At 38.0% G+C, this 23,428-nt stretch overlaps 2 protein-coding genes across 4 annotated transcripts in view; one reads left to right on the top strand and one right to left on the bottom strand.

Moving 5' to 3' along the window:
- Window positions 1-3,274, top strand: part of PRMT9 (protein arginine methyltransferase 9) — a 32,666-nt gene extending 29,392 nt beyond the window's left edge. For both annotated transcript variants that reach the window (XM_027513398.1, XM_027513399.1), the window contains 2 exons: window positions 1,746-1,868; window positions 2,157-3,274. In XM_027513398.1, coding sequence (XP_027369199.1) covers window positions 1,746-1,868; window positions 2,157-2,372 — 339 coding nt within the window. In that variant the 3' untranslated portion in view covers window positions 2,373-3,274. The remainder of the gene's footprint in view (window positions 1-1,745; window positions 1,869-2,156) is intronic.
- Window positions 3,275-3,896: 622 nt separating this feature from the next.
- TMEM184C (transmembrane protein 184C) overlaps window positions 3,897-23,428 on the bottom strand; it is a 29,367-nt gene continuing 9,835 nt past the window's right edge. For both annotated transcript variants that reach the window (XM_027513400.1, XM_027513401.1), the window contains exons 5-10: window positions 11,410-11,484; window positions 9,854-9,947; window positions 6,856-6,968; window positions 5,539-5,638; window positions 4,852-5,023; window positions 3,897-4,630 (exon numbers count right to left, since the gene is read on the bottom strand). In XM_027513400.1, the coding sequence (XP_027369201.1) occupies window positions 4,365-4,630; window positions 4,852-5,023; window positions 5,539-5,638; window positions 6,856-6,968; window positions 9,854-9,947; window positions 11,410-11,484 (820 nt within the window). In that variant the 3' untranslated portion in view covers window positions 3,897-4,364. The remainder of the gene's footprint in view (window positions 4,631-4,851; window positions 5,024-5,538; window positions 5,639-6,855; window positions 6,969-9,853; window positions 9,948-11,409; window positions 11,485-23,428) is intronic.

The following is a 23,428-nucleotide window of genomic DNA, read 5'->3' as shown; positions in this document are numbered from 1 at the left end:
CTGCAAACAGCTGTTCTCTACTATATTACTCAAAGCACACAGGGCTTTTATTGATTTGGCTGTACTGGATCTTCATTACTGTGTGGGAGAGTAGGGGCTACCCTGTAGTTGCAGGGTGTGGGATTCTCATTGCGGTGGCTTCTCTGGTTGCAGAGCATGGGCTCCAGGGTGCCTGGACTTCAACAGCTGCTGCATGTAGGCTTAATAATTGTGGCACACGGGCTCTAGAGCAAAGGCTCAGTAGTTGGGGCACACGGGCTTAGATGCTTCACAGCATGTGTGATCTTCCCAGATCAGGGATTGAACCTGTGTTCCCTATATTGGCAGGTGGATTTCTTACCACTGAGCCACCAGGGAACCCCTAAGAGGGCACTTTTAAAACAAGTTTCCTTTCTATTTCAAGTGCTGCTGCTGCTAAGTCGCTTCAGTCGTGTCCGACTCTGTGCAACCCCTTAGATGGCAGCCCACTAGCCGTCCTGGGATTCTCCAGGCAAGAACACTGGAGTGGATTGCCAGTTCCTTCTCCAGTGCATGAAAGTGAAAAGTGAAAGTTAAGTTGCTCAGTCGGGCCCGACTGTTAGTGACCCCATGGACTGCAGCCCACGAGGCTCCTCTGTCCATGGGATTTTCCAGGCAAGAGTGCTGGAGTGGGGTGTCATCGCCTTCTCCTCTATTTCAAATGAGACGGCTAAAGTTAATAGGAAGGTTTCATTGTTACTAAGGGCTTCCCTGATAGCTCAGTTGGTAAAGAATCCACCTGAAATGCAGGAGACCCTGGTTCGATTCCTGGGTTGGGAAGATCCACTGGAGAAGGGATAGACTACCCACTCCAGTATTCTTGGGCTTACCTTGTGGCTCAGCTGGTAAAGAATCCACCTGCAGTGCAGGAGACCTGGGTTCGATTCCTGGGTTGGGAAGATCCCCTGGAGAAGGGAAAGGCTACCCACTCAGTATTCTGGCCTAGAGAATTCATGGATTGTATACCCCGTAGGGTCACAAAGAGTCGGACACGACTGAGCAACTTTCACTTTCTCAGTTGTTACTAAAACTGATGCAACAGATTTCGTCATAGTGTTAGCTGCTCAGTCATGTCCCACTATTTGTGACCCCGTGGACTGTAGCCTGCCGGACTTCTCTGTCCATAGAATTTTCTAGGCAAGAATACTGGAGTGGGTTGCCATTCCCTCCTCTAAGGGATCTTGACTCAGGGATAGACCCTGGGTCTCCTGCATTGTGGGCAGATTCTTTACTTGTCTGAGCCACTAAGGAAGTGATTGATTTTTTTTTTTTAAATCATAATTTGCAAAGTTGAGAACCACTGTCTTCTAGATAATAAACAATTTTCAAAATGAAATCTACTATTAATTGTTCAGTAGAATTTGGCATATTTTCTTAAATAGTACAATAATTAATGTTGTGCTGTTTGCTTATTAGTTCATCTTTACACATAAGCACATCCCTGTTTAACAGTTTTGGGAGCTGTTTAATCTGCTTTTATCCAAGCAAAGAATCTACAGATAATTGAAATCATAGAAAATTATTTAACAAACCTAGAACTTGGTTTGTTCATTCTTCTTGTACAACCGGAATTGTGGAAGTCTTTCTTTTTTTGCTTTAAGGTTGATATGGCAATTAAATGAGGTTATTGATATAAAAAGCACCATATCATTGAGCTAAGTACAAAACAAGAAACTTGGGTCACAAAAAGGACTGAATTAAAAGCAAAAATTTTATACTTTGTTTAGGTACCTGTACGTGTATTTTTGGACCTGGCCTCATTGCCTTGTATACCTTTAAGCAAACCAGTGGAACTCTTAAGACTAGACTTAATGACGCCATATCTGAACACCTCTAACAGAGAAGTGAAGGTAAAATGATTATTCTTGTCATATTCAGAACTATCTTAAATTATGTAATACCTTACATACTTAAAATAGCTTTAGCTACTTTCTTCGGATTTAAATGTTACTTTCTAAACAGTATGCAGACCTGAGTTTGGGTAAATATCAGTGACTAGAATGGGTTGGTATTAATTTGAATTGGGTAATTAAATGTATTTCTTTGTAAAATTTGGATCTAAATCTTACTAAAAAGACAAAGACTTATCCAAGTCTACTCCATCTGATGAAATTCTTGCGATTTCTTAATTTTCATAGGTACGCATTTGTAAATCTGGACAAGTGACCGCCATTCCATTTTGGTATCATATGTACCTCGACGATGAGATTAGGTTAGATACTTCGAGTGAAGCCTCTCACTGGAAGCAGGCCGCAGTTGTTTTAGATAATCCCATCCAAGTGGAAATGGGAGACGAACTTGTACTCAGCATCCAGCACCACAAAAGCAACGTCAGCATCACCATAAAGCAATGAAGAGCAGATTTCTAATGAAAAAGTGTGGAAGTAGAGCAGTGGGTTTCCAGTTCTAGTCTGAATTAGTAGTGGGATTGTAACCATAAAATGCAGGTGTATTTAAGTCCTTGAAATGGTCAAATGTTTTTAAAACATTGACATTAATAAAGTGTATTTAAACACCCTAACTAAAGAGTAGCATTATTACAAAAATCTTACTGCAGACTTCCTTTCTGGCAAAGGCTGTCATTAATTTTTCAAATTAAGAACTTTTTATTGCTTGGTTTTACTTAAAATTTGCCAAACTTGTTAGTCTGTACTCTAAAGCTGTAAAGATAAGGAATTTTGAGTCTCCTATCCATTTTTTAGACATCTTGGCTATTTTCCTTAAATCTGAACTTTTGGTGAGGATACCTCAAAAAGTTGGTTTCCACTGAAGATTGAGGGTTTATGTTTACCTGTAAATTCTCAGCTTGCTTCTTGTAAATGTTGAAATACTTCTGAGCCACCCTCTCAGTTTTGTGTTAAGACTTTTAAGCTACAGCCTAAATGTAATTACAGAGTAAAAGAAGGACAAAAGAAATCTTAGGAGGCAGCATTTTTCCTGGTCTGCCTTTGGCAAAGAAAAATTTTAAAGCTGATAAATTCAGAAAGAGTTAAACCTAAACCAGTATTTTTAAAGGTTTTGATGTGAATACACAGTAAGAAAAAAAAAATTAGTCCAGACCCGAAATAGGGAGATTAATAAAGATTATCACGCTTTGTGTATACTGTGTGCTCTGTAGGTAAGCCCCGCAGAAAGTAAGATGTGCCTTTCTTCTCTCCACACTGCCTGTTCTTCTTGCCTTTAGGATTATACCGCCCAACTTTACTTTCAGTAGAAATGTTTCGTTTATGATAGCCAATAAAAACTTTGTACCTAATTACTGTGTACCAGCGTGTGTGTGTGTGTGTGTGTGTGTGTGTGTGTGTGTGTGTGTGTGTGTGCTTAAATATATAAAGCATAGATTTTGAGAAATAAATACTACGCTTGCTATTTGCAACATACTGCTCTGGCACTTTCTATATTTATTTTCAGTGTAAAATGTTAGGCGCAAGGGGTTGTGATTAACAATTAGAGGAACTCTATCTAACCTAAGTAGTAAATTTCTCCCAGAGAGTATCTGCAAGTCTTGTGACTGTGGTTTGATAAACAGGACTACTCAGCCCAGATTTACATTTGCTGACACCTTTAGTAGCCCTAAAGAAAAGCAGACTCTGTTTCTATCACAAGTTTCTTATTCTTCCACTATTTCGTCCAGTTTATTCTTTTCATCTCCAAGTCCTAGATAACCTATTAATCTGTTCGCCTTGGTGCAGATAATGATTTTTTAGACAGTAGTTGTTTTAAGATTAATAGATTAGGTCCTAGACATTTCTCCCAGTAGGAATGTAAGACACAGGCATCTCTAATTGTAGGTATATGATTTTCAACCCTTTAATCTGGGGGGCTTAAGTTTTTCTGCTGTGCTTCTAATCACAAGAGACATAAAAGGTTGCAGAAAATAAATGATAAATTCTCATTTATTGAAAGACATTCATTTGAGAAATAGAGAAATAATTGTTAGGTAAGCATATATGGCACATGATTATGATTGAGGTCCACTAACTCGCATTTCTGAATTATACTTTCTGCTAGTTCCAGAGCATTGTATTCATGCAGCAGTGGTAGGAAGCACAGGTTTTTTAAAATGTCCTCCTCTTGATAACGTAACGTCAGGAATGGTTAGTAGTCATCGTCTACCAGTTGAGTATGTGATACTCTGTAGTGTTAAGTCTAAGTCTAGGATATTTAGACTGATTATTTGTGATATACAAAACCTAGTTGTATAAATCCGGTGGTTGTACCTGGTTTTTGCCGTTGTGTTCAAATTTTCCATCATTAATGGCTTGTCCCAAGCACAAGATCCTGAGCAACGGGACACCAGGTAGTGAAGTAACACAGTAGCAGCACAGTCTGCTTCTGCACACTGCTCAGGAGGCCACGGGCTTCTCTGACGGCTCCTCTCTCACTCCTGCAGCATCGTTACCTGTGTCGTCAGATGCGTTAGCTGTGGTCGGTGTAGTCTGGGGGGTCACGGTGTGTCCAAACCCTTGATAGTGACCCACGGGTGAGGGCGGCACTGAAGAGGCAACGGAGAGTGCATCTTGTGATGATGATGACAACAAGCTTGTATGTTCATTTTGATCTTGATCCTCAGGAAAAAACTTTTTCCTAGGATGTCCCATGACTGTCCTTCCTTTAAAGTAAAATAAAAGTGTCCAAGTTAGCCAAAAGTTAGGTTATTTTTAAATCTACTAAGATGTTGCCATGCTAAACGTTAAGCTCCTTTCCCCCTCCCAATTTGGAGAGCCTTATTGTGGTACCGATTTACACAAAGTCTTTTCAAAAACTTCTTCTACAGACTGGACAGGAGAACTACAATAGCCTATTCGAATAAATAAAATGGCTGGTACTTACCAACATGCCTTACTTGTTCAGAAATATCATCCCTAATATCTGAAACGTCCCACATAGCGAGAAAGGAATCAAAGCATGAGCCCTCTTCTGCTTCTTGGACATACGGTTTATATGAGAAAGTGTAGTGATGAGCAATAGCAGCAAGGAACATCTCAATACAGATAATAAAGTCCTGCAACAACAACATCAACATCATCAGCAGGCATATTGGATTTTAAATCTAGTTTTGCAGGCAAAAAGCACTATGTCTCTCTTCAAAAATGTATCAACAGCTATTTTTTCCCTCACAAGACTGTCCTCCTATTTTCATTTTCCAAAATAACGATTTTTGACCTCTTCATAAAAACACAAAATGCCAGAAGTTTAACTCAATTTTGTACTACTTCAATCACCACAAGTATTTCTTGGCCAAGTACAATGTATTCTCTTCCAGTATCCAAGGACTTAGAGGAGAAATGCAGAAAAAAGAAATTGAGTAGGAATAACAAAATCTAGGTTCTGTTACTAATTTGTAGAAGAACCAGGAAGTAGGGCCAATTTTTGTGGGGTTCCCTGTTCCCTCATGTGTAAAGTGAGGTAACACCAGCCCCACAGCCTGCATATGCGCATGCTGTCGGGTTCAGGAGAGAATATGTAAAAACCCGTAACAAAGCAAAGTTCTGCTGGGAGTCAGAGGGCACTGCTTACCTGGAGTCCTGTGGCCACAGCTTCTACCGTCTGCCATTCCCATGTATGCTTTTCAGAAATAACGCCAACTTTTACCAACAAAGCAATAACTACTGCTTGCCTATATGTTAGGAAAAGGTAAACGCCAAATCTATATCAAGCATAAAACCAGCAGTTGTTTAAAAAATATGCCATTTAAAAAGTGAAACCCCAGCACAACCTGTGGCCCACGACCACCCTGCTTTTCAGCATATTCCCGAAGACACTGTATAACTGCATTAGATACGTCTGCTTTACACACTGACTCGTCCAGTACAGTTTCATCAAATGAATTTTGATTTTGTATTCTTAGAACTTCGGGACTTGGTTTATAGTCTTTTTCTGTTTTGAAAGTGTGCATAAGTCATTATATTTTAAGTTGGTCCTATACACAGACCATGCCTAACACCTTACACAATAGGAATTTAAAATGAAATAAAGGAAAGATACTTAAATGTTAATTTATGCACACAACTGTTTATTTAGATTATTTTAAAGAACATTTTGGAACCAGTCTTTTTTTTTTTGGAACCAGTCTTGTTACACAGCTAAAATGAGATAAGGTTTCATATATCTATATGCAAGAATATTCACTTCCATATTACTTGTAATAGTAAAAAAATAAATTAGGAACAACCTAAATGTCAATAAGAAACAAATTAAAAAATTGTATCCATACATTAGAATACTGTGCGTGGCAAAAGCAAAAAACCCAGTAACAAAACTATATTCTCACTGTATTTACAAAGAACTCTAACTACAGTATACTAACACTGAGTTTACAGGTTTTTATAGAATGACGCTCTTTCTGTGGTTTTATAAATGACGTGGAGCACAGTGTCATTCATTCTGGGTGGTGGGATTGCAAGGATTTTTCTTTCCCCCTCTTTGTATTATTTGTATATTGTTACATCTGGTATATTTGTTTCCAGGCCCCTATCACCCACCCCCCTTTACTAAACAGTTTTGTCTGTTTTAAAATTTTTACTAATGAATATTTTCTCACATTATTAAGTATTCTATATCATGTGTATCTTCCAAACTGTACTATATGAAAAAACCATGACTTATTTTAATGATTCCCTTAAGTGTTGACATTTAGTGTCTCAAATTATTTTCTTCTTATAAATGTTAGGTGACCATTTGATTATTTCTTTATGAAAAACCAAGGGCGGCTAAAAGAATGAACTTTTAAAAAGGGAAGTAGACATTTTAATTCCTCTTCCATATTAAGACTTACAAATTCTCATTAAACTGCCCTTTAGAAAATGGCAACATGCAAGAGAAAGCAACACTTACCAAAAAGAAACAAAAACCACCAGCTTTACACAAAGAAATTTGCCAACAGGCTGGATTGGACTCAGCTCTTCCTTCAGCACTTTATAAAAGAGCAGGAGACAATACATGGCGAACTAGAAACAATCAAACATATTCAGTAAGAATAAATAAATTTGGTATTAGAAATATCAAAATCACAGACCAGACCTGGCACAGAGTAATTTTTCAGGCAAAATTTTCTAGGCTTTATTATGCTCCTTTTAGATTAACAAGAGGCTTTTAAATAGTTTACTATGGATGCAAATATCCAATATGAAATTTCTCAGAAGAGACGTGTAACATCATCTCTGAAAATGATTTTAATTGTTCATTTACAGGGCCCACAAAAAACACAGTAAGAAGTGACTAACATGAATGGAAGAAAAGGCTCTCATTTAACCAAAATAAAAACACTGTCTGCTTATTAACAGCTTTTATATACAAGTTACCATTCATTTTATAAGGGTTGAGCTTACCACTAACTGTACATATATTATTTGTAAGTGAACACGTTAAATAAGTACTATTTCAGTAAAACTATGCCCGTGAAATCAGAAAGTAAGGAATCAGGGAGACCATTTTTCTTGAGGGCAGTGTGTTAATCCTGCTGAATTTACTTTTTAAAGGTAATTAGCAGCTCAAGATAGTAATTATTTAAAAAAATCAGTTGTAATTAGCATTGCACAGCAATAAACATTTTTCTAAAAGTTTACTTTCCCCACTGTAAAATGCTTATTTATAATATTTTAGAATATGAAAGCAGTAAAGTATAAAGTTGTTCATAGCCCCATCATCCAACCATTCCTTTCTACACATAATATGGTTTTTAACAGGTATCGTAAATATAAAATTTTGTTGCTTTATGTTTTCCCACTTAAAGTACCCCTTTCCATATATTTGATTAAATAACTGCCTAATGTTTTGACCAATGGAAGGACACAGAATATTTAACCAGGTCTCATCACTAGACTTTGGACTGTTTCCAGGCTTTTGCAAACAATAGGCCTTCTATACAAACATATTGAAAGCAAAAGTACTTCTGGCCATTTCTTGAGGCATTCCCCAAAATTGAATTATTGGTTCCAGAAAATACAAACATGTGGAAAAGCTTTGAATACACAAGCATTTAATTTTTATTATAAATCTCTAATAACTCACATGCATGCCACTGTACCTGAACTAATATTTTGGAGAAAGCACTAAAGATTTTCAGCACACCTCACACCAATCAGAATGCTGCTGCTAAGTCACTTCAGTCGTGTCCGACTCTGTGTGACCCCATAAACGTCAGCCCACCAGGCTCCCCCGCCCCTGGGATTCTCCGGGCAAGAACACTGGAGTGGGTTGCTATTTCCTTCTCCAATGCAGGAAAGTGAAAAGTGAAAGTGAAGTTGCTCAGTCGTGTCTCTTAGTGACCCCATGGACTGCAGCCCACCAGGCTCCTCCATCCATGGGATTCTCCAGGCAAGAGTACTGGAGTGGGGTGCCATTGCCTTCTCCCCCAATCAGAATGGCCATCATCAAAAAAAGTAAAGGCAACATATGCTGGAAAGGATGTGGAGAAACGGAAATCCTACTGCACTGTTGGTGGGAATGTAAATTGATACAGCCACTATGGAGAACAGTATAGAGAATGCTTAACAAACTAGGAATAAAACTACCATATGACCCAGCAAATCCCACTCCTGGGCATACCCCAAGAAAAACCACAATTCAAAAAGGCACATGTATCCCAATGGTCACTGCAGCACTATTTACAATAGCCAGGACATGGAAGCGACTTAGACGTCCATCGACAGATAAATGGATAAAGATGTGATACATGTATACAATGGAATATAACTCAACCATAAAAAGGGAAAAATTAAAGTCAGTTGTAGTGAGCTGAATGAACCCACAGTTGGTTATACAGAGTGAAGTCAGTCAGAGAAAAATGAATATCGTATATTAATGCATATATATGGAATCTAGAAAAAGTATTGATGAACCTATTTGTAGGGAAGGAACAGAGACTCAGATGTAGAGAACTGACTTGTGGACACAGCAGGGGAAGGAGCGGGCAGGACGAACTGAGAAAGTAGCACTGACATATACATATCATGTGTAAAATAATTAGCAAGTGGGAAGCTGCTGTGTAACAGAGGGAGCACAGTGGTGTTCTGTGACGACCTAGAGGGGCGGGACAGGAGGGGGAGGGAGGCTCTAGAGAGAGGGAAGATGTGTGTGTGTCTGTGTGTATTACGGCTGATTCGTGTTGTTGTATGGCAGAAACCAACACAACATTGTAAAGCAATTATCTTACAATTTAAAAAATCTCAACATTTACATTAAAAGATTTTCAATAAAGTGCACCTTAAGTTGAAAGGATTCATTTCAGTTTCTATAACATTTTTAAAAACTTGGCATTCTCAATTTTCAATTCCAAATATATGAGAGAATTTTACTCTCCCACTTTTATTAAAACCCTACACTGTCATATACCAGTAAGACTTTTTTTTATTGAATATACCTAGGATTTTTATTTTAAGGAGAGGCATTATGCTTTTATTAATGACATATCCATAGAACTATGCAATGAATACCAGAACCAATGAAAAAATACAATCAACAATTCAGTGCAGTTTGGGGGAGAATGTATACATGTGTATGTATGGCTGAGTCCCTTCACTATTCACCTGAAACCATCACAAGATTGTTAACTGACTACACCCCAATACAAAATGGTTTTGGTGTTTAAAAAAAACACACTGTGCCCCTGAGCCACATTACATAAAAATTCAATGTATAAGTCACAAGATAATTAACAGATATGATATCTTTACATATGTATACAGACTTATATTAAAGTTTCTTCAAGTTCTTCCTACAAATCAAGTTCAATACTAAAGTTACAATTAAGCTTTATTCCAGAAGAAACTTTCCCTAAAAAATTTTAGTTATAGATGTAAATTAAGTACAATTAAGATGAATATTTACTTACCAGCTGAGACATATTGTTTATGATAACCAAGTAAGTCCAAGCATTTGAAAAGCTAAAGTTCCCTTCATCATATATATCAAGTAACTCACAGACTCTAAAAAAGATGGTAAAAATGAGACTTTATGAATATGTCAAAAATATATTTTAAAATACAACAATGACAGCAATACTTTAATTAATTAATTTGGCTGTACCACATGGCTGTTGCTAAGTTGCTTAAGTCATGTCGGACTCTGTGCGACCCCACAGACGGCAGCCCACCAGGCTCTGCCGTCCCTGGGATTCTCCAGGCAAGAACACTGGAGTGGGTTGCCATTTCCTTCTCCAATGCATGAAAGTGAAAAGGGAAAGTGAAGTCGCTCAGTCTGTCTGACTCTTAGCGACCCCATGGACTGCAGCCTACCAGGCTCCTCCGCCCATGGGATTTTCCAGGCAAGAGTACTGGAGTGGGGTGCCATCGCCTTCTCCTACCACATGGCATGAGGAATCTTAGTTTCCTGACCAGGGATTTAACCCATGTCCCTTGCAGTAGGAGTGCAGAGTCTTAACCACTGGCCCGCTTAGGGAAGCCCCAATACTTAAATTTAGAAGTAAGATTATTTCAAAGTTTCTGTAGATAATCACTTGATTTTGGCCATAGAGGTGGTTCAAAAATTAAAAACATTTTTCTAGAGATGTTACCATATGATTATCCCTCCAATCTGAAATAAATCCAAAAGACAAAAACATTGAATTAGAAAGGGTAATTATTAGATTAAAAAAAATGATGCTGCCTAATTTTAAAAACATGTAATGCAGCTTTATAACTAAACTATATGTTTTTCTGCCAAACTGTTTTGCAGGCAACTTTTATGATAACCCAGATCTGAGTATTTACTTGTATGGTTACCCAATTTCTAAACAGCAGAGAAATAAAGTAGCCTTAAAAAAAGGTAAATTAATCTTAATTCCAAGGCAAATGCTGCTAAAGAACTGCTAGCACAAAAGCAGAATAAAGAGCTGGATGCTTCCTTCAGCTTTCTTCCCATTCTTGTGAGCAGACCGCAGGCTAGCATGACAAGCAGATGAGACACACAGTCTATCTGATGCTCTTACATTCTTAGGGAATAGTTTTTACCAGGCAGGTTAATGATGCCCCGTTTTACCTCAAATGCTAAGACTTGACAGAATTTTTAAAAAGGAAAGATATGTTTTTCTCTTTAAAATACAGTATTCATTTAGAAAATCAAGCCATGTAATGAATCTCAAGTGGCATACTTCATGTACTAGATGTTTCTGTAAAGCTGTGTGAATACTTGAAAAAGACTATTTTGAAAATGCTTTCTAGAAATCTCCACAGGGAATGTTATTTAAAAAAATTATATGGTGATTCCTTGGACCATTCCTATGGTCACCTTATTTATTCTAACATAGTAGGGTTTATACATACTGTTTTTATAAAAGACGAGATGTGTTATAAACAAGCAACAAGTTTTACATGCTTTCTACTCAATTGTTTCACTTAGGTAAGAGCGTGAGAATGAAAAAAAACAATAATGTACGTTCTGTGTACTTACAGAGCAATGATGGTGGTGAATGGTCTGACAACTGTATATTGTAATACACCCAGTTTGCATCTAAACAGCAATACTCTGTCAAAGAAAAATAATTCAGCATTTGAGTTACTCATTTCATACTATCAGGTTTTCTCCAAAGCCCCCAAATTAAAATCATTTGACAAATGATGCCATATTTATGTTTAATTTTTAAAATTATTTTTATTGTAGTACAGTTGATTTACAATGTTGTTAGTTTCAATTGTACAGCAAAGTGATTCAATTATACATATACACACATCTACTCCTTTTAAGAATAATCCTTTTAATTTAGTCATTCTAAATGGCTACTGGGGAAGAATGTGGATGGAAGCAAACACATTATTTAAATACTGTTTTTTAAATTATGTAACAACGACATCTGAAAGATTTCCCTTTCTATGTCCAATTTCAAATTCCTGAGTAGTGCAGCACAGAACAGGAACAAAAAGAATGGAAGTGGGTCCCTGTGTGTTTCTGGAAGAAAAACCAAGCAACAAATAAATTACATGTAGGCTTGTATATATGGAAGTGTATTGAGAAAATAATATTTACATTTAGGATTTAGTTTCCTTTCCAGCTTGGCCTTTATATATCATTCCAGACAGTATCACTAACTAGATACTCTGAAAGAACAAAACAAAGATCCTGCATAAAACAGTTTTTAATCACTGAGCTCACTTAATGTAGGGGAAAATTCACAAACAGAAACAAAACAAAAAAGTCCCCAAACAGCTACTACCAAAAAAAAAAAAAAAAAAGGCCCTCTACCTGAGAGCCTTGTGGAACTTTCTTAAAAAGACCAAGATGCTCTGAGGGCAAATGTTTATTTAACACTCCTTCATCAATTCTATGTATTATAAATCCCCTAGTTTAAGAATTACATCTAGACTGAGAAGAATGAGTCTGACACACACATCTTGAGGGCCGGGGTTACCAGGATTGAATTAAAAGCTGAAGGGGTTCCCCATGCTGAAAGCCTTCTCTGTGCCGGGGTAGTTCACTCCCACTGACAACCAGTGCCCCTGTGCAGGTGGCCTGGGAGCTGCACTTGGGGGCGCAGCAAGAACTCTTGATGACAATGTCTGGGCCACACATGCTGTGCTCCCTACAAAGCTAAACCAAGCAGGAGCTGAGTTAAACCTGTAGTGCTCTGTGAACTGACTGTCAAAACAAACTTGAGACCACTAGGAAGACTAGGCAAATATATTAGTCAATTAGATACCTTTGAAGGCTGTGGGGAATTAATGAACTGGAAGGTGAACCTGAAGACATCCAGAGCCCAACAATGCTGGCACAAAGAAGAGCACAGACTCGGAAGGTCTAACAAACATGCAAAGTGAGGGAAGAGCAGAGGACGAGCAAGCTCAGAAGAGACTATGGCTGAGAACCTTTCCAAACCGATCAGAAATGCAAAGCTACAGACTGAGGCACACTGTAAATTAAATAGGATTAAAACCAAAAAAACCCTAGATATTCCGTAGTGAAACTGCGAAATATCAAAGACAGGGTCTTAAAAATGCAGCTGAAGACAGGTCACCTACTAATATAATGGAATGACAACTAGATTGAAAGTAAAGGCTTAACAGTAACAACTGATGCCAGTATAGGGTGGAATAAAATCTCCACAATGTTTGTGGAAAATTCTTGTCAACAAGGAATTACATCCAGCAAAACAATCTTTCAAGAATGAAGGCAAAATAAAGACACTTTTGGATTAAGTGTATCTGAGAACATCTGCCACTGCTATGCTGACGCTGCAAGAAATTTTAAGAACCATACATTAGAGAGAAGGAAATGATCCCAGATAGAATATCTGAGATGCGAGGAGTAACAAACAGTTACACTGTGGTTAAATCTATAAAAGCATTACAAAACATACAGATGGCTAACAAACACATGAAAAGATGCTCAACATCACTCATTATCAGAGAAATGCAAATCAAAACCACTATGAGGTACCATTTCACACCAGTCAGAATGGCTGCGATCCAAAAGTCTACAAATAATAAATGCTGGAGAGGGTGTGGAGAAAAGGGAACCCTCTTACACTGTTGGTGGGAATGCAAACTAGTACAGCCACTATGGAGAACAGTGTGGAGATTCCTTAAAAAACTGGAAATAGAACTGCCTTATGATCCAGCAATCCCACTGCTGGGCATACACACTGAGGAAACCAGAAGGGAAAGAGACACGTGTACCCCAATGTTCATTGCAGCACTGTTTATAATAGCCAGGACATGGAAGCAACCTAGATGTCCACCAGCAGATGAATGGATAAGAAAGCTGTGGTACATATACACAATGGAGTATTACTCAGCCATTAAAAAGAATACATTTGAATCAGTTCTAATGAGGTGGATGAAACTGGAGCCTATTATACAGAGTGAAGTAAGCCAGAAGGAAAAACATAAATACAGTATACTAACGCATATATATGGAATTTAGAAAGATGGTAACAATAACCCAGTGTACGAGACAGCAAAAGAGACACTGATGTATAGAACAGTCTTATGGACTCTGTGGGAGAGGGAGAGGGTGGGAAGATTTGGGAGAATGACATTGAAACATGTAAAATATCATGTAAGAAACGAGTTGCCAGTCCAGGTTCGATACACGATACTGGATGCTTGGGGCTAGTGCACTGGGACGACCCAGAGGGAGGGTATGGGGAGGGAGGAGGGAGGAGGGTTCAGGATGGGGAACACATGTATACCTGTGGCGGATTCATTTTGATATTTGGCAAAACTAATACAATTATGTAAAGTTTAAAAATAAAATAAAATTAAAAACAAAAACCTTCTATACAAACTGATATCTATTTTTTTTAAGATTAAAGACTAGAAACAGAAAGTATAACTTCCAAACTAGTAATGAGGGCAAAAAAAACAGCATAAGAAAAACATCAACAGAAACAGGTAAACAACTAGCAGGGACATTTGGAGCAGCGCCTGTTCCCCAAACACAGGTAAGAGCCACATTCAAACTACAAATACTCAAAGACTATAAAGTTTTAACATTGGAGAAGCTATAAGAAAGCTTTGGTTTTTAAGGATATATATATATATAATATCCCAGGTGCAGGAGACATGAGACCCAGGTTCAATCCCTGGGTGGGGAAGGTCCCTTGGAGGAGGGCATGGCAGCCCACTCCAGTATTCTTGCCTGGAGAATCCCATGGACAGAGGAGCCTGGCGGGCTATAGTCCATGGGGTCACAAAGAGCTGGACACAACTGAAGTGAAGTGACACAACTGGAGTGACTTAGAGTGGTGGTATCCACATATCTGAGGTTGTTGATGTTGCTCCCGCCTATCTGGATTCCAGTTTGTAACTCATTCAGCCCAGCATTTCTCATGATGTGCTCAGCTTACAGGTTAAACAAACAGGGTGACAGCAGACAGCCCTCTCGTACTCCCTTTTCAATCTTGAACCAGTCAGTTGTTCCATACAGGGTTCTAACTGTTGCTTCTTGACCCACATACAGATTTCTCAAGAGACAGGTAAGATGTTCTGGTATTCCCATCTCTCTTAAGGGCTTTCCAGTTTATTATGGTCCACACAGTCAAAGGCTTTAGCACAGTCAATGAAACAGAGGTAGATGTTCTTCTGAAATTCCCTAGCTTTCTCTAAGATCCAGTGAATGCTGGCAATCTGACCTCTGGTTTCTTTTCCTTTTCTAAACCCAGCTTGGGTATCTGCAAGTTCTTGGTTTGCATAATGCCTAGCATGCAAGATTTTAAGCATGACCTTACTAACATGGGCTGCTGCTGCTTAGTCACTTCAGTCATGTCTGACTCTGTGCAACCCTACAGACTACAGCCTGCCAGGCTCCTCTGTCCATTGGATTCTCTAAGTAAGAGTACTAGAGTGGGTTGCCATGCCATCCTCCAGGGGATCCTCCCTACTCAGGGATCAAACCCAGGTCTCCTGCACTGGAGACAGATTCCTTACTGCTGAGCCACCAGGGAAGCCCTGACTAGCACAGGAAATGAATGAAACTGTCTGATGTTTACAACATTCTTTAGTACTACCCTTCCTAGGAGTTGGGATGAGGACTGACCTTTTCTAGTCCTGTGACCACTGCTGGGTAGTCCAGATTTGCTGACATTGAATGCAACACCTAGATGGCATCATCCTTTAGGGGTTTGAATACTTCTATCAAAATTCCACAGCATCCCTTTACTTTATTAAAAGCAGTACTTCTGATTCATGAATCGGAAGAATCAATATAGTGAAAATGAGTATGCTACCCAAAGCAATCTGTAGATTCAATGCAATCCCTATCAGGCTACCAACGGTATTTTTCACAGAGCTAGAACAAATAATTTCACAATTTGTATGGAAATACAAAAAAACCTCAAATAGCCAAAGCAATCTTGAGAAAGAAGAATGGAACTGGAGGAATCAACCTGCCTGACTTCAGGCTCTACTATAAAGCTACAGTCATCAAGACAGTATGGTACTGGCACAAAGACAGAAATATAGATCAATGGAACAAAATGGAAAGCGTAGGGATAAATCCACGCACCTATAGACACCTTATCTTTGACAAAGGAGGCGAGAATATACAATGAAGAAAAGACAATCTCTTTAACAAGTAGTGCTGGGAAAACTGGTCAACCACCTGTAAAAGAATGAAACTAGAACACTTTCTAACACCATACACAAAAACAAACTCAAAATGGATTAAAGATCTAAACGTAAGACCAGAAACTATAAAACTCCTAGAGGAGAACATAGGCAGAACACTCTCTGACATAAATCACAGCAGGATCCTCTATGACCCACCTCCCAGGATCCTGGGAATAAAAGCAAAAATAAACAAATGGGACCTAATTAAACTTAAAAGCTTCTGCACAACAAAGGAAACTATAAGCAAGGTGAAAAGACAGCCTTCAGAATGGGAGAAAATAATAGCAAATGAAGCAACTGACAAAGAATTAATCTCAAAAATATACAAGCAACCCCTGCAGCTCAATTCCAGAATAAACGAGCCAATCAAACTATGGGCCAAAGAATTAAACAGACATTTCTCCAAAGATGACATACAGATGGCTAAAAACACACGAAAAGATGCTCAACGTCACTCATTATCAGAGAAATGCAAATCAAAACCACAATGAGGTACCATTTCACGCCAGTCAGAACGGCTCCTATCCAAAAGTCTACAAGCAATAAATGCTGGAGAGGGTGTGGAGAAAAGGGAACCCTCTTACACCACTGGTGGGAATGCAAACTAATACAGCCACTATGGAGAACAGTATGGAGATTCCTTAAAAAACTGGAAATAGAACTGCCATCAGTTCAGTTCAGTTCAGTCGCTCAGTCGTGTCTGACTTTTTGCAGCCCCATGAATTGCAGCACACCAGGCCTCCCTGTCCATCACCAACTCCCAGAGTTCACTCAGACTCACGTCCTTCAAGTCAGTGATGCCATCCAGCCATCTCATCCTCTGTCATCCCCTTATCCTCCTGCCCCCAATCCCTCCCAACATCAGAGTCTTTTCCAATGAGTCAACTCTTCGCATGAGGTGGCCAAAGTACTGGAGTTTCAGCTTTAGCATCATTCCTTCCCAAGAAATCCCAGGGCTGATCTCCTTCAGAATGGACTGGTTGGATCTCCTTGCAGTCCAAGGGACTCTCAAGAGTCTTCTCCAACACCACAGTTCAAAAGCATCAATTCTTTGGCACTCAGCTTTCTTCACAGTCCAACTCTCACATCCATACATGACCACAGGAAAAACCATAGCCTTGACTAGATGGACCTTTTTTGGCAAAGTAATGTCTCTGCTTTTCAATATGCTATCTAGGTTGGTCATAACTTTTCTTCCAAGGAGTAAGTGTCTTTTAATTTCATGGCTGCAGTGATTTTGGAGCCCAAAAAAATAAAGTCTGTCACTGTTTCTCCATCTATTTGCCATGAAGAGATGGGACCAGATGCCATGATCTTCATTTTCTGAATGTTGAGCTTTAAGCCAACTTTTTCACTCTCCTCTTTCACTTTCATCAAGAGGCTCTTTAGTTCCTCTTCACTTTCTGCCATAAGGGTGGTGTCATCTGCATATCTGAGGTTATTGATATTTCTCCCTGCAATCTTGATTCCAGCTTGTGCTTCTTCCAGCCCAGCATTTCTCATGATGTACTCTGCATGTAAGTTAAATAAGCAGAACTGCCATATGACCCAGCAATCCCACTGCTGGGCATACACACTGAGGAAACCAGAAGGGAAAGAGACACGTGTACCCCAATGTTCATCACAGCACTGTTTATAATAGCCAGGACATGGAAGCAACCTAGATGTCCATCAGCAGATGAATGGATAAGAAAGCTGTGGTACATATACACAATGGAGTATTAGTCAGCCATTAAAAAGAATACATTTGAATCAGTTCTAATGAGGTGGATGAAACTGGAGCCTATTATACAGAGTGAAGTAAGCCAGAAAGAAAAACACCAATACAGTATACTAACACATATATATGGAATTTAGAAAGATGGTAATGATAACAGTGTATGCGAGACAGCAAAAGAGACATAGATGTATAGAACAGTCTTTGGGACTCTGTGGGAGAGGGCGAGGGTGGGATGATCTGGGAGAATGGCATTGAAACACGTATAACATATGAAACGAATCACCAGTCCAGGTTCAATGCATGATACAGGATGCTTGGGGTTGGTGCACTGGGATGACCCAGAGGGATGGTATGGGGAGGGAGGTGGGAGGGGGGTTCAGGATGGGGAACACATGTACACCCATGGTGGATTCATGTCAATGTATGGCAAAACCAATACAATATTGTAAAGTAATTAGCCTCCAATTAAAATAAATAAATTTATATTAAAATAAAATAAAAGCAGTGCTTCCTTTTGCACACTTGATTTCACTCTCCAGAATGTCTGGCTCTGGGTGACTGACCACACCATCCTATTAATCCAGTATATTAAGATTTTCTTGTACAGTTCTTAAGTGTATTCCTTCCAGTTCTTCTTGATCTCTTCAGCATCTACTAGGTCTCTACCATTTTTGTCCTTTATTGTGCTCATCTTTGGGCAGAATATTCCCTTGATTTTCCAATTTTCCTGAAGAGATCTCTAGTCTTTCCCTTCTGTTGTTTTCTTCCAGTTTTATGCACTGTTCATTGAAGAAGGCCTTCTTGTCTCTCTATGCTGTTCTTTGACACTCTGTATTTAGTGGGATGTACCTTTCCCTTTCTCGCTTGCTTTCGCTTTTTTCTTTAGCTATTTGTAAGGGCTCCTCAGATAAGCACTTTGCCTTCTTGCTTTTCTTTTTCTTTGGGATGGTTTTGTTCGCTGCCTCTTGTAGAGTATTACAGACCTCCAACCACAGTTCTTCAGGCACACTCTTTACTAGATCTAATCTCTTGAATCTATTTATAACCTCTACTAATATTCATAGGGGATTTAAGTCATACCTGGTTGGCCTAGTGGTTTTCCCCACTTTCTTTAGTTTAAGCCTGAAATTTGCTATGACAAGCTGATGATCTGAACTACAGTCAGCTCCAGGTCTTGTTTTTGCTGACTGTATACAGCTTCTCCATCTTCGGCTACAAGGAATGTAATCAATTTGATTGCGGTACTGACCATCTGGTGATGTCTTTGTGTAAATCGTCTCTTGTGTTGTTGAAAAAGAGTGTTTGCTATGACCAGTACATTTTCTTGGCAGAATTAAGTTAGCCTTTTCCTTGCTTCATTTTGTTCTCCAAGGCCAAACTTGCCTGTTACTCCAGGTACCTCTTGACTTCCTACTTTTGCATTCCAATCCCCAACAATGAGTAGAACATCTATTTTTGGTGTGAGTTCTAGGAGTTCTTCTAGGTCTTCATAGAACTGATCAACTTCAGCTTCTTCAGAATTGGTGGTAGGGGCACAGACTTGAACTACTATTATATTGAATGGCTTGCCTTGGACATGTTCATTTGCTTTAAAATAAAGTCTATGTTCAAACATATGTCCATACATTTAAAAACTTCATTTAGTCTGCCTAATTCCTAAATGGTGTAATTAAGAAAATTTTTGTTCTAGAAACAACAGGAAGCCAAAATAGTTCTATACTTGTCCTCCCAGAAAGAAAAGTCCAGGGCATATCTTTCAAGGTATATAGTACCCCATCTCTTCCTGTAATATGTAAGTAAAGGCAGTAACTCTTATGTAGGCAGTAAAACTTGGACATGAAGACAGTGACAGTATAAGAAAGGGAAATCATAACTTCATTTTGTTCATGAACAAAGATCTAAATGTTCTAAGCAAAATATTAGCGATCCAAAACTTATAATGTAGAAAAGTTGATGATACACCATAACCACTTAAAATTTGTCTTTCAAATGCCAAGTGGATTATAACATTAGAACAGTCATTAATCTAATTCACTATATTAACAGGTCAAAAGCAAAAAATTATGATCATCTCAACAGGGATAGAAAAAGCATTTGATGATATTCAATACTTAGGTATGATTAAAAACTCTTAACTAGGGATAAAAAAGAGTTTATTTAAGCTAATAAAGGATGCCTACAAAACATCTTTAGAAACATTATATTCAAATGTGAGATTTTATAAGAATTCCCTTTAAAACCAGGAATGATACAATAAAGTCTATAGGTACTGAGCACAGTGAGAAGAGAAACATGTATAAAAACTAGAAACAAATTCTTTTGAAGGTGACTGGTTACATAGAGAATTTAAGATCTACAGAATAAGAAAAATTAACAAGATTTTTGGATATAGGCTCCGTATGCAAAAACCAATTGCCTTTCTGTACACTGGTAGTAATTAAACTAATTTTTAAAAAAGGTGTCATTTACAATAGAAATAAAATATAAGACATTTAAAAAGTCATAAAAGATGTACAAGACTTTTATGAGAAAACTATACTGAAAGATAAATGAAGAGCTAGATAAGCAGAAAGTAGACCATATTCATAGATAAGAAGATTCAAATAACCATAAAGATTTCAATAAATTGAAGACTGAATTCAGTAAATTGAAGACTGAATTCAATTCCAATCAAAAAGTCCCAATAGGATTTTTCAAGTAACCTAACAAGCTGAATCAGAAATTTATACATAAGAGCACCAAATTAAGAATAGCCCATTTAAGACTTATTAATTAAATATAGTAGTCAATGTATGGAAATGGTCCAGGGATAGAAAAGTTAATTAATAAAAGAGAAAAAGGGAAGATCACAAATAGACCCACATGTATGGAACCTTTATATGACAGAGACGGCAACATAACCAGTGAGGCAGGAGAGAGAATGGTGCTAGGACAGCAAGTCAATCAAATAAAGTGAAACTGCATTCCTACTTCATATAACATATGAAAAAGAAATCAATATATGTTTATAAGTCTTAATGGAAAAGTAAAATGTTTAGGAAGAAAGCACAGGAGAGTTGTTTTTATAATGCTGGGGTCAGGAAGAATTTTTTTAACCAGACAAAAAGTACTTGAAATAAGACTGATAAATTCAACAATATAAACATCCTCAATAAAGTGCCAAAACATGCCAAAAACTAGAAGAAGGTATTTTTAACATGCATTAAATAATTAGAATCTTAATCTATAAATATCCCCTATGGATAGACAACCCATTAAAAAATGAGGAACAGAAACAATCACTTCTCAGAAGGAAAACACAAATGGCTGATAAACACATGAAAACTTGTTTAAACTCACTACTAATCAGTAAAACCTTTATGACCTCTTGAGAGGCAAACATTAAGAAGTGTGGGTATTCTAAAATCTTTTCTACTGGTAATGGGAGAGTAACTTGGTACTGTCACTTCAGCAAATAATTTATCACAAAATCACACAAAAGCCAAAAAGATGTAGCATATCCACTCCAAGGTATACACCCTAGAGCAAATTTTTTCAAAGTGTGGCAAATTCAACATGGTGGGCTATGATCCAATTTTAAAAACAAGAGGGTGGAAAGGAATACACAGTAAGAGTTAGTACTGTTTCATGAAAACATTTGTTTCCTAACAGTATTAAATCACTAGGTAAAATGTTCCTCTCCTCTCATAAACTCACATACATAAAATCTAACATTCATTAAAAGAAAACTCACTGTGCTCACTGCATATGTCACATAAATCATAGTCTAAAAAGGAGATGCAGTTTTACATCTAAAGACTGCAAATTTGCATCTTAAATTCAGTATAATGCTTAAAACCAAAGCATCATATTGATTTATCCTCAACAGCAACAGGCTGATTAATGATCAGACATATATCACCAGTTATCCAATAGAAGGAGACTGGTAACCTAAACTGTATTTATATACAAGAGAATGAAAAATTTTATATTACTAAAACCATATCCCCAAACTGCACGGCTTTGGTAATGTTTAAAGTCTTCAAAGGAAAGAAAACCTGGTTTATAGTTATGGACACACTGCTGATATCATTCAGGTAGTAGCTGTCAGAACTCAAGAGTCTCAGGAACTTTTAATATAGTTTTTTAAAAAGAGAAAATGTGATTAAATATAAAAACTAAAATTTTGATGTAAAATTATCCCTGAATAAAAGTGATGCATAAAAAAATGTAAACAAGAATAAATGTAATTGCTTGTGTAGTTAGGAACAAATAAATTGCACAAGCACAGAAAAGGGAAATTTTGGTCTACAGCCTTGAAACCTTGAAAAAGGTTCTGGGTTTTAGCTGACCACCTACTAACTGGGATGAGCCAGCCCAAAGAGGCAGCCAGAACCGCATCTCAGGTTCTGTATTAACAGAGGAGTCCTGATCAAAGCCAAGCTGCCATTGCACCTCCACTATCGTCATCATATTTACTAGACCACTGCAATCTCCTGCATCTATGCCCACTTCCAGTTCAGTACACAAAGAGTACAGTAATCTCTGAAAATGACACTTGGGTATCAGCCCTTTGCTTAACATCCTATAATGGTTTCTCACTTGACAATCTCTCTCCTGGACCAAACTTTAGACAGGGTTCCTCTTAGCCTTCTTTTCAACTAGGCATGAGCTAGGCCCTGTCCTTGGCCTGGGAAACCAGTCTGAGCAAAAAATCCTGCTAAGACACCTATTACCACCACCGCTTCATCATCTCACCCTACCTCCCAATATCTGATTACCCTTGAGATCGAATCCAGCTCCTCATCCGTCACTCTTGATGTTTTCTTGGTCTGCCTTAAGTAACATTCTTTTTAGGGCAGTTTAGAAAGAATTCTCTTACCCTGATGTCTCCTCTTAGTAATTTTCCACCCAGTGACCACCCCAATCTCTTTGGTTATAAATCCCTGTTTGTTCTTATTGTATTTGGAGTTGAGTACAATATCCTTCCACCTCCAACTGTTATTCTCACTATCCTCTTTCATAGGCTCCTATTGTTTTTCCTTCATAGTGTTTCTTGAAGTAACTAACTATATATTTGTGTCTTCATTTAATTGCTAACCAAGCTGTAAGTTCTATGAGTTCTACATCTGTTATATGTATTATGATATACCTATATACTAGCACATACTAGGTGTTCAATACATATTTGTCAAATAAACACCTTAGGAATTTATTATTTCAAATAGCCAGGCAGCTCCCTGTCATTGCAAGGATGTTAAGGAGAGACACTTACATTTGGTGCTGATGTCGTCAAAGTGGTTCTGTATTGCAGGAAAGGCAATGTAGCTAACCCTAGGGTGTATATCTACACTGATTCCTCCAAGTCATTCCACCCACCTTGGCTTGCAAATTTCACCTACATCCCCATCTATCAGTAATCAAGTCTTGTTGATTCTCTGTTGGATTCTCTTATTATCTTTCCTTTCTATTTCAATTCCACGCCCCTCTTTTTCAGTTCGTTCTCACAAACGAATTATTCTAATAACATAATTTATTTCCCTTTCCGGACTCTTCTCCTCCTAATGAATCTTGCATAGTATTTTAAAATTAATCTTTCTAAAATGCCAGTCTTCAAATGCTTCCTGCTGAAAAACATCCAGTGGTTCATTCATAGCGTAAATGAAAT

This window comes from Bos indicus x Bos taurus, chromosome 17 (assembly GCF_003369695.1).
Source record: "Bos indicus x Bos taurus breed Angus x Brahman F1 hybrid chromosome 17, Bos_hybrid_MaternalHap_v2.0, whole genome shotgun sequence".
Taxonomy (NCBI): Eukaryota; Metazoa; Chordata; class Mammalia; order Artiodactyla; family Bovidae; genus Bos; species Bos indicus x Bos taurus.
This window is presented reverse-complemented; position numbering and strand designations above follow the sequence as displayed.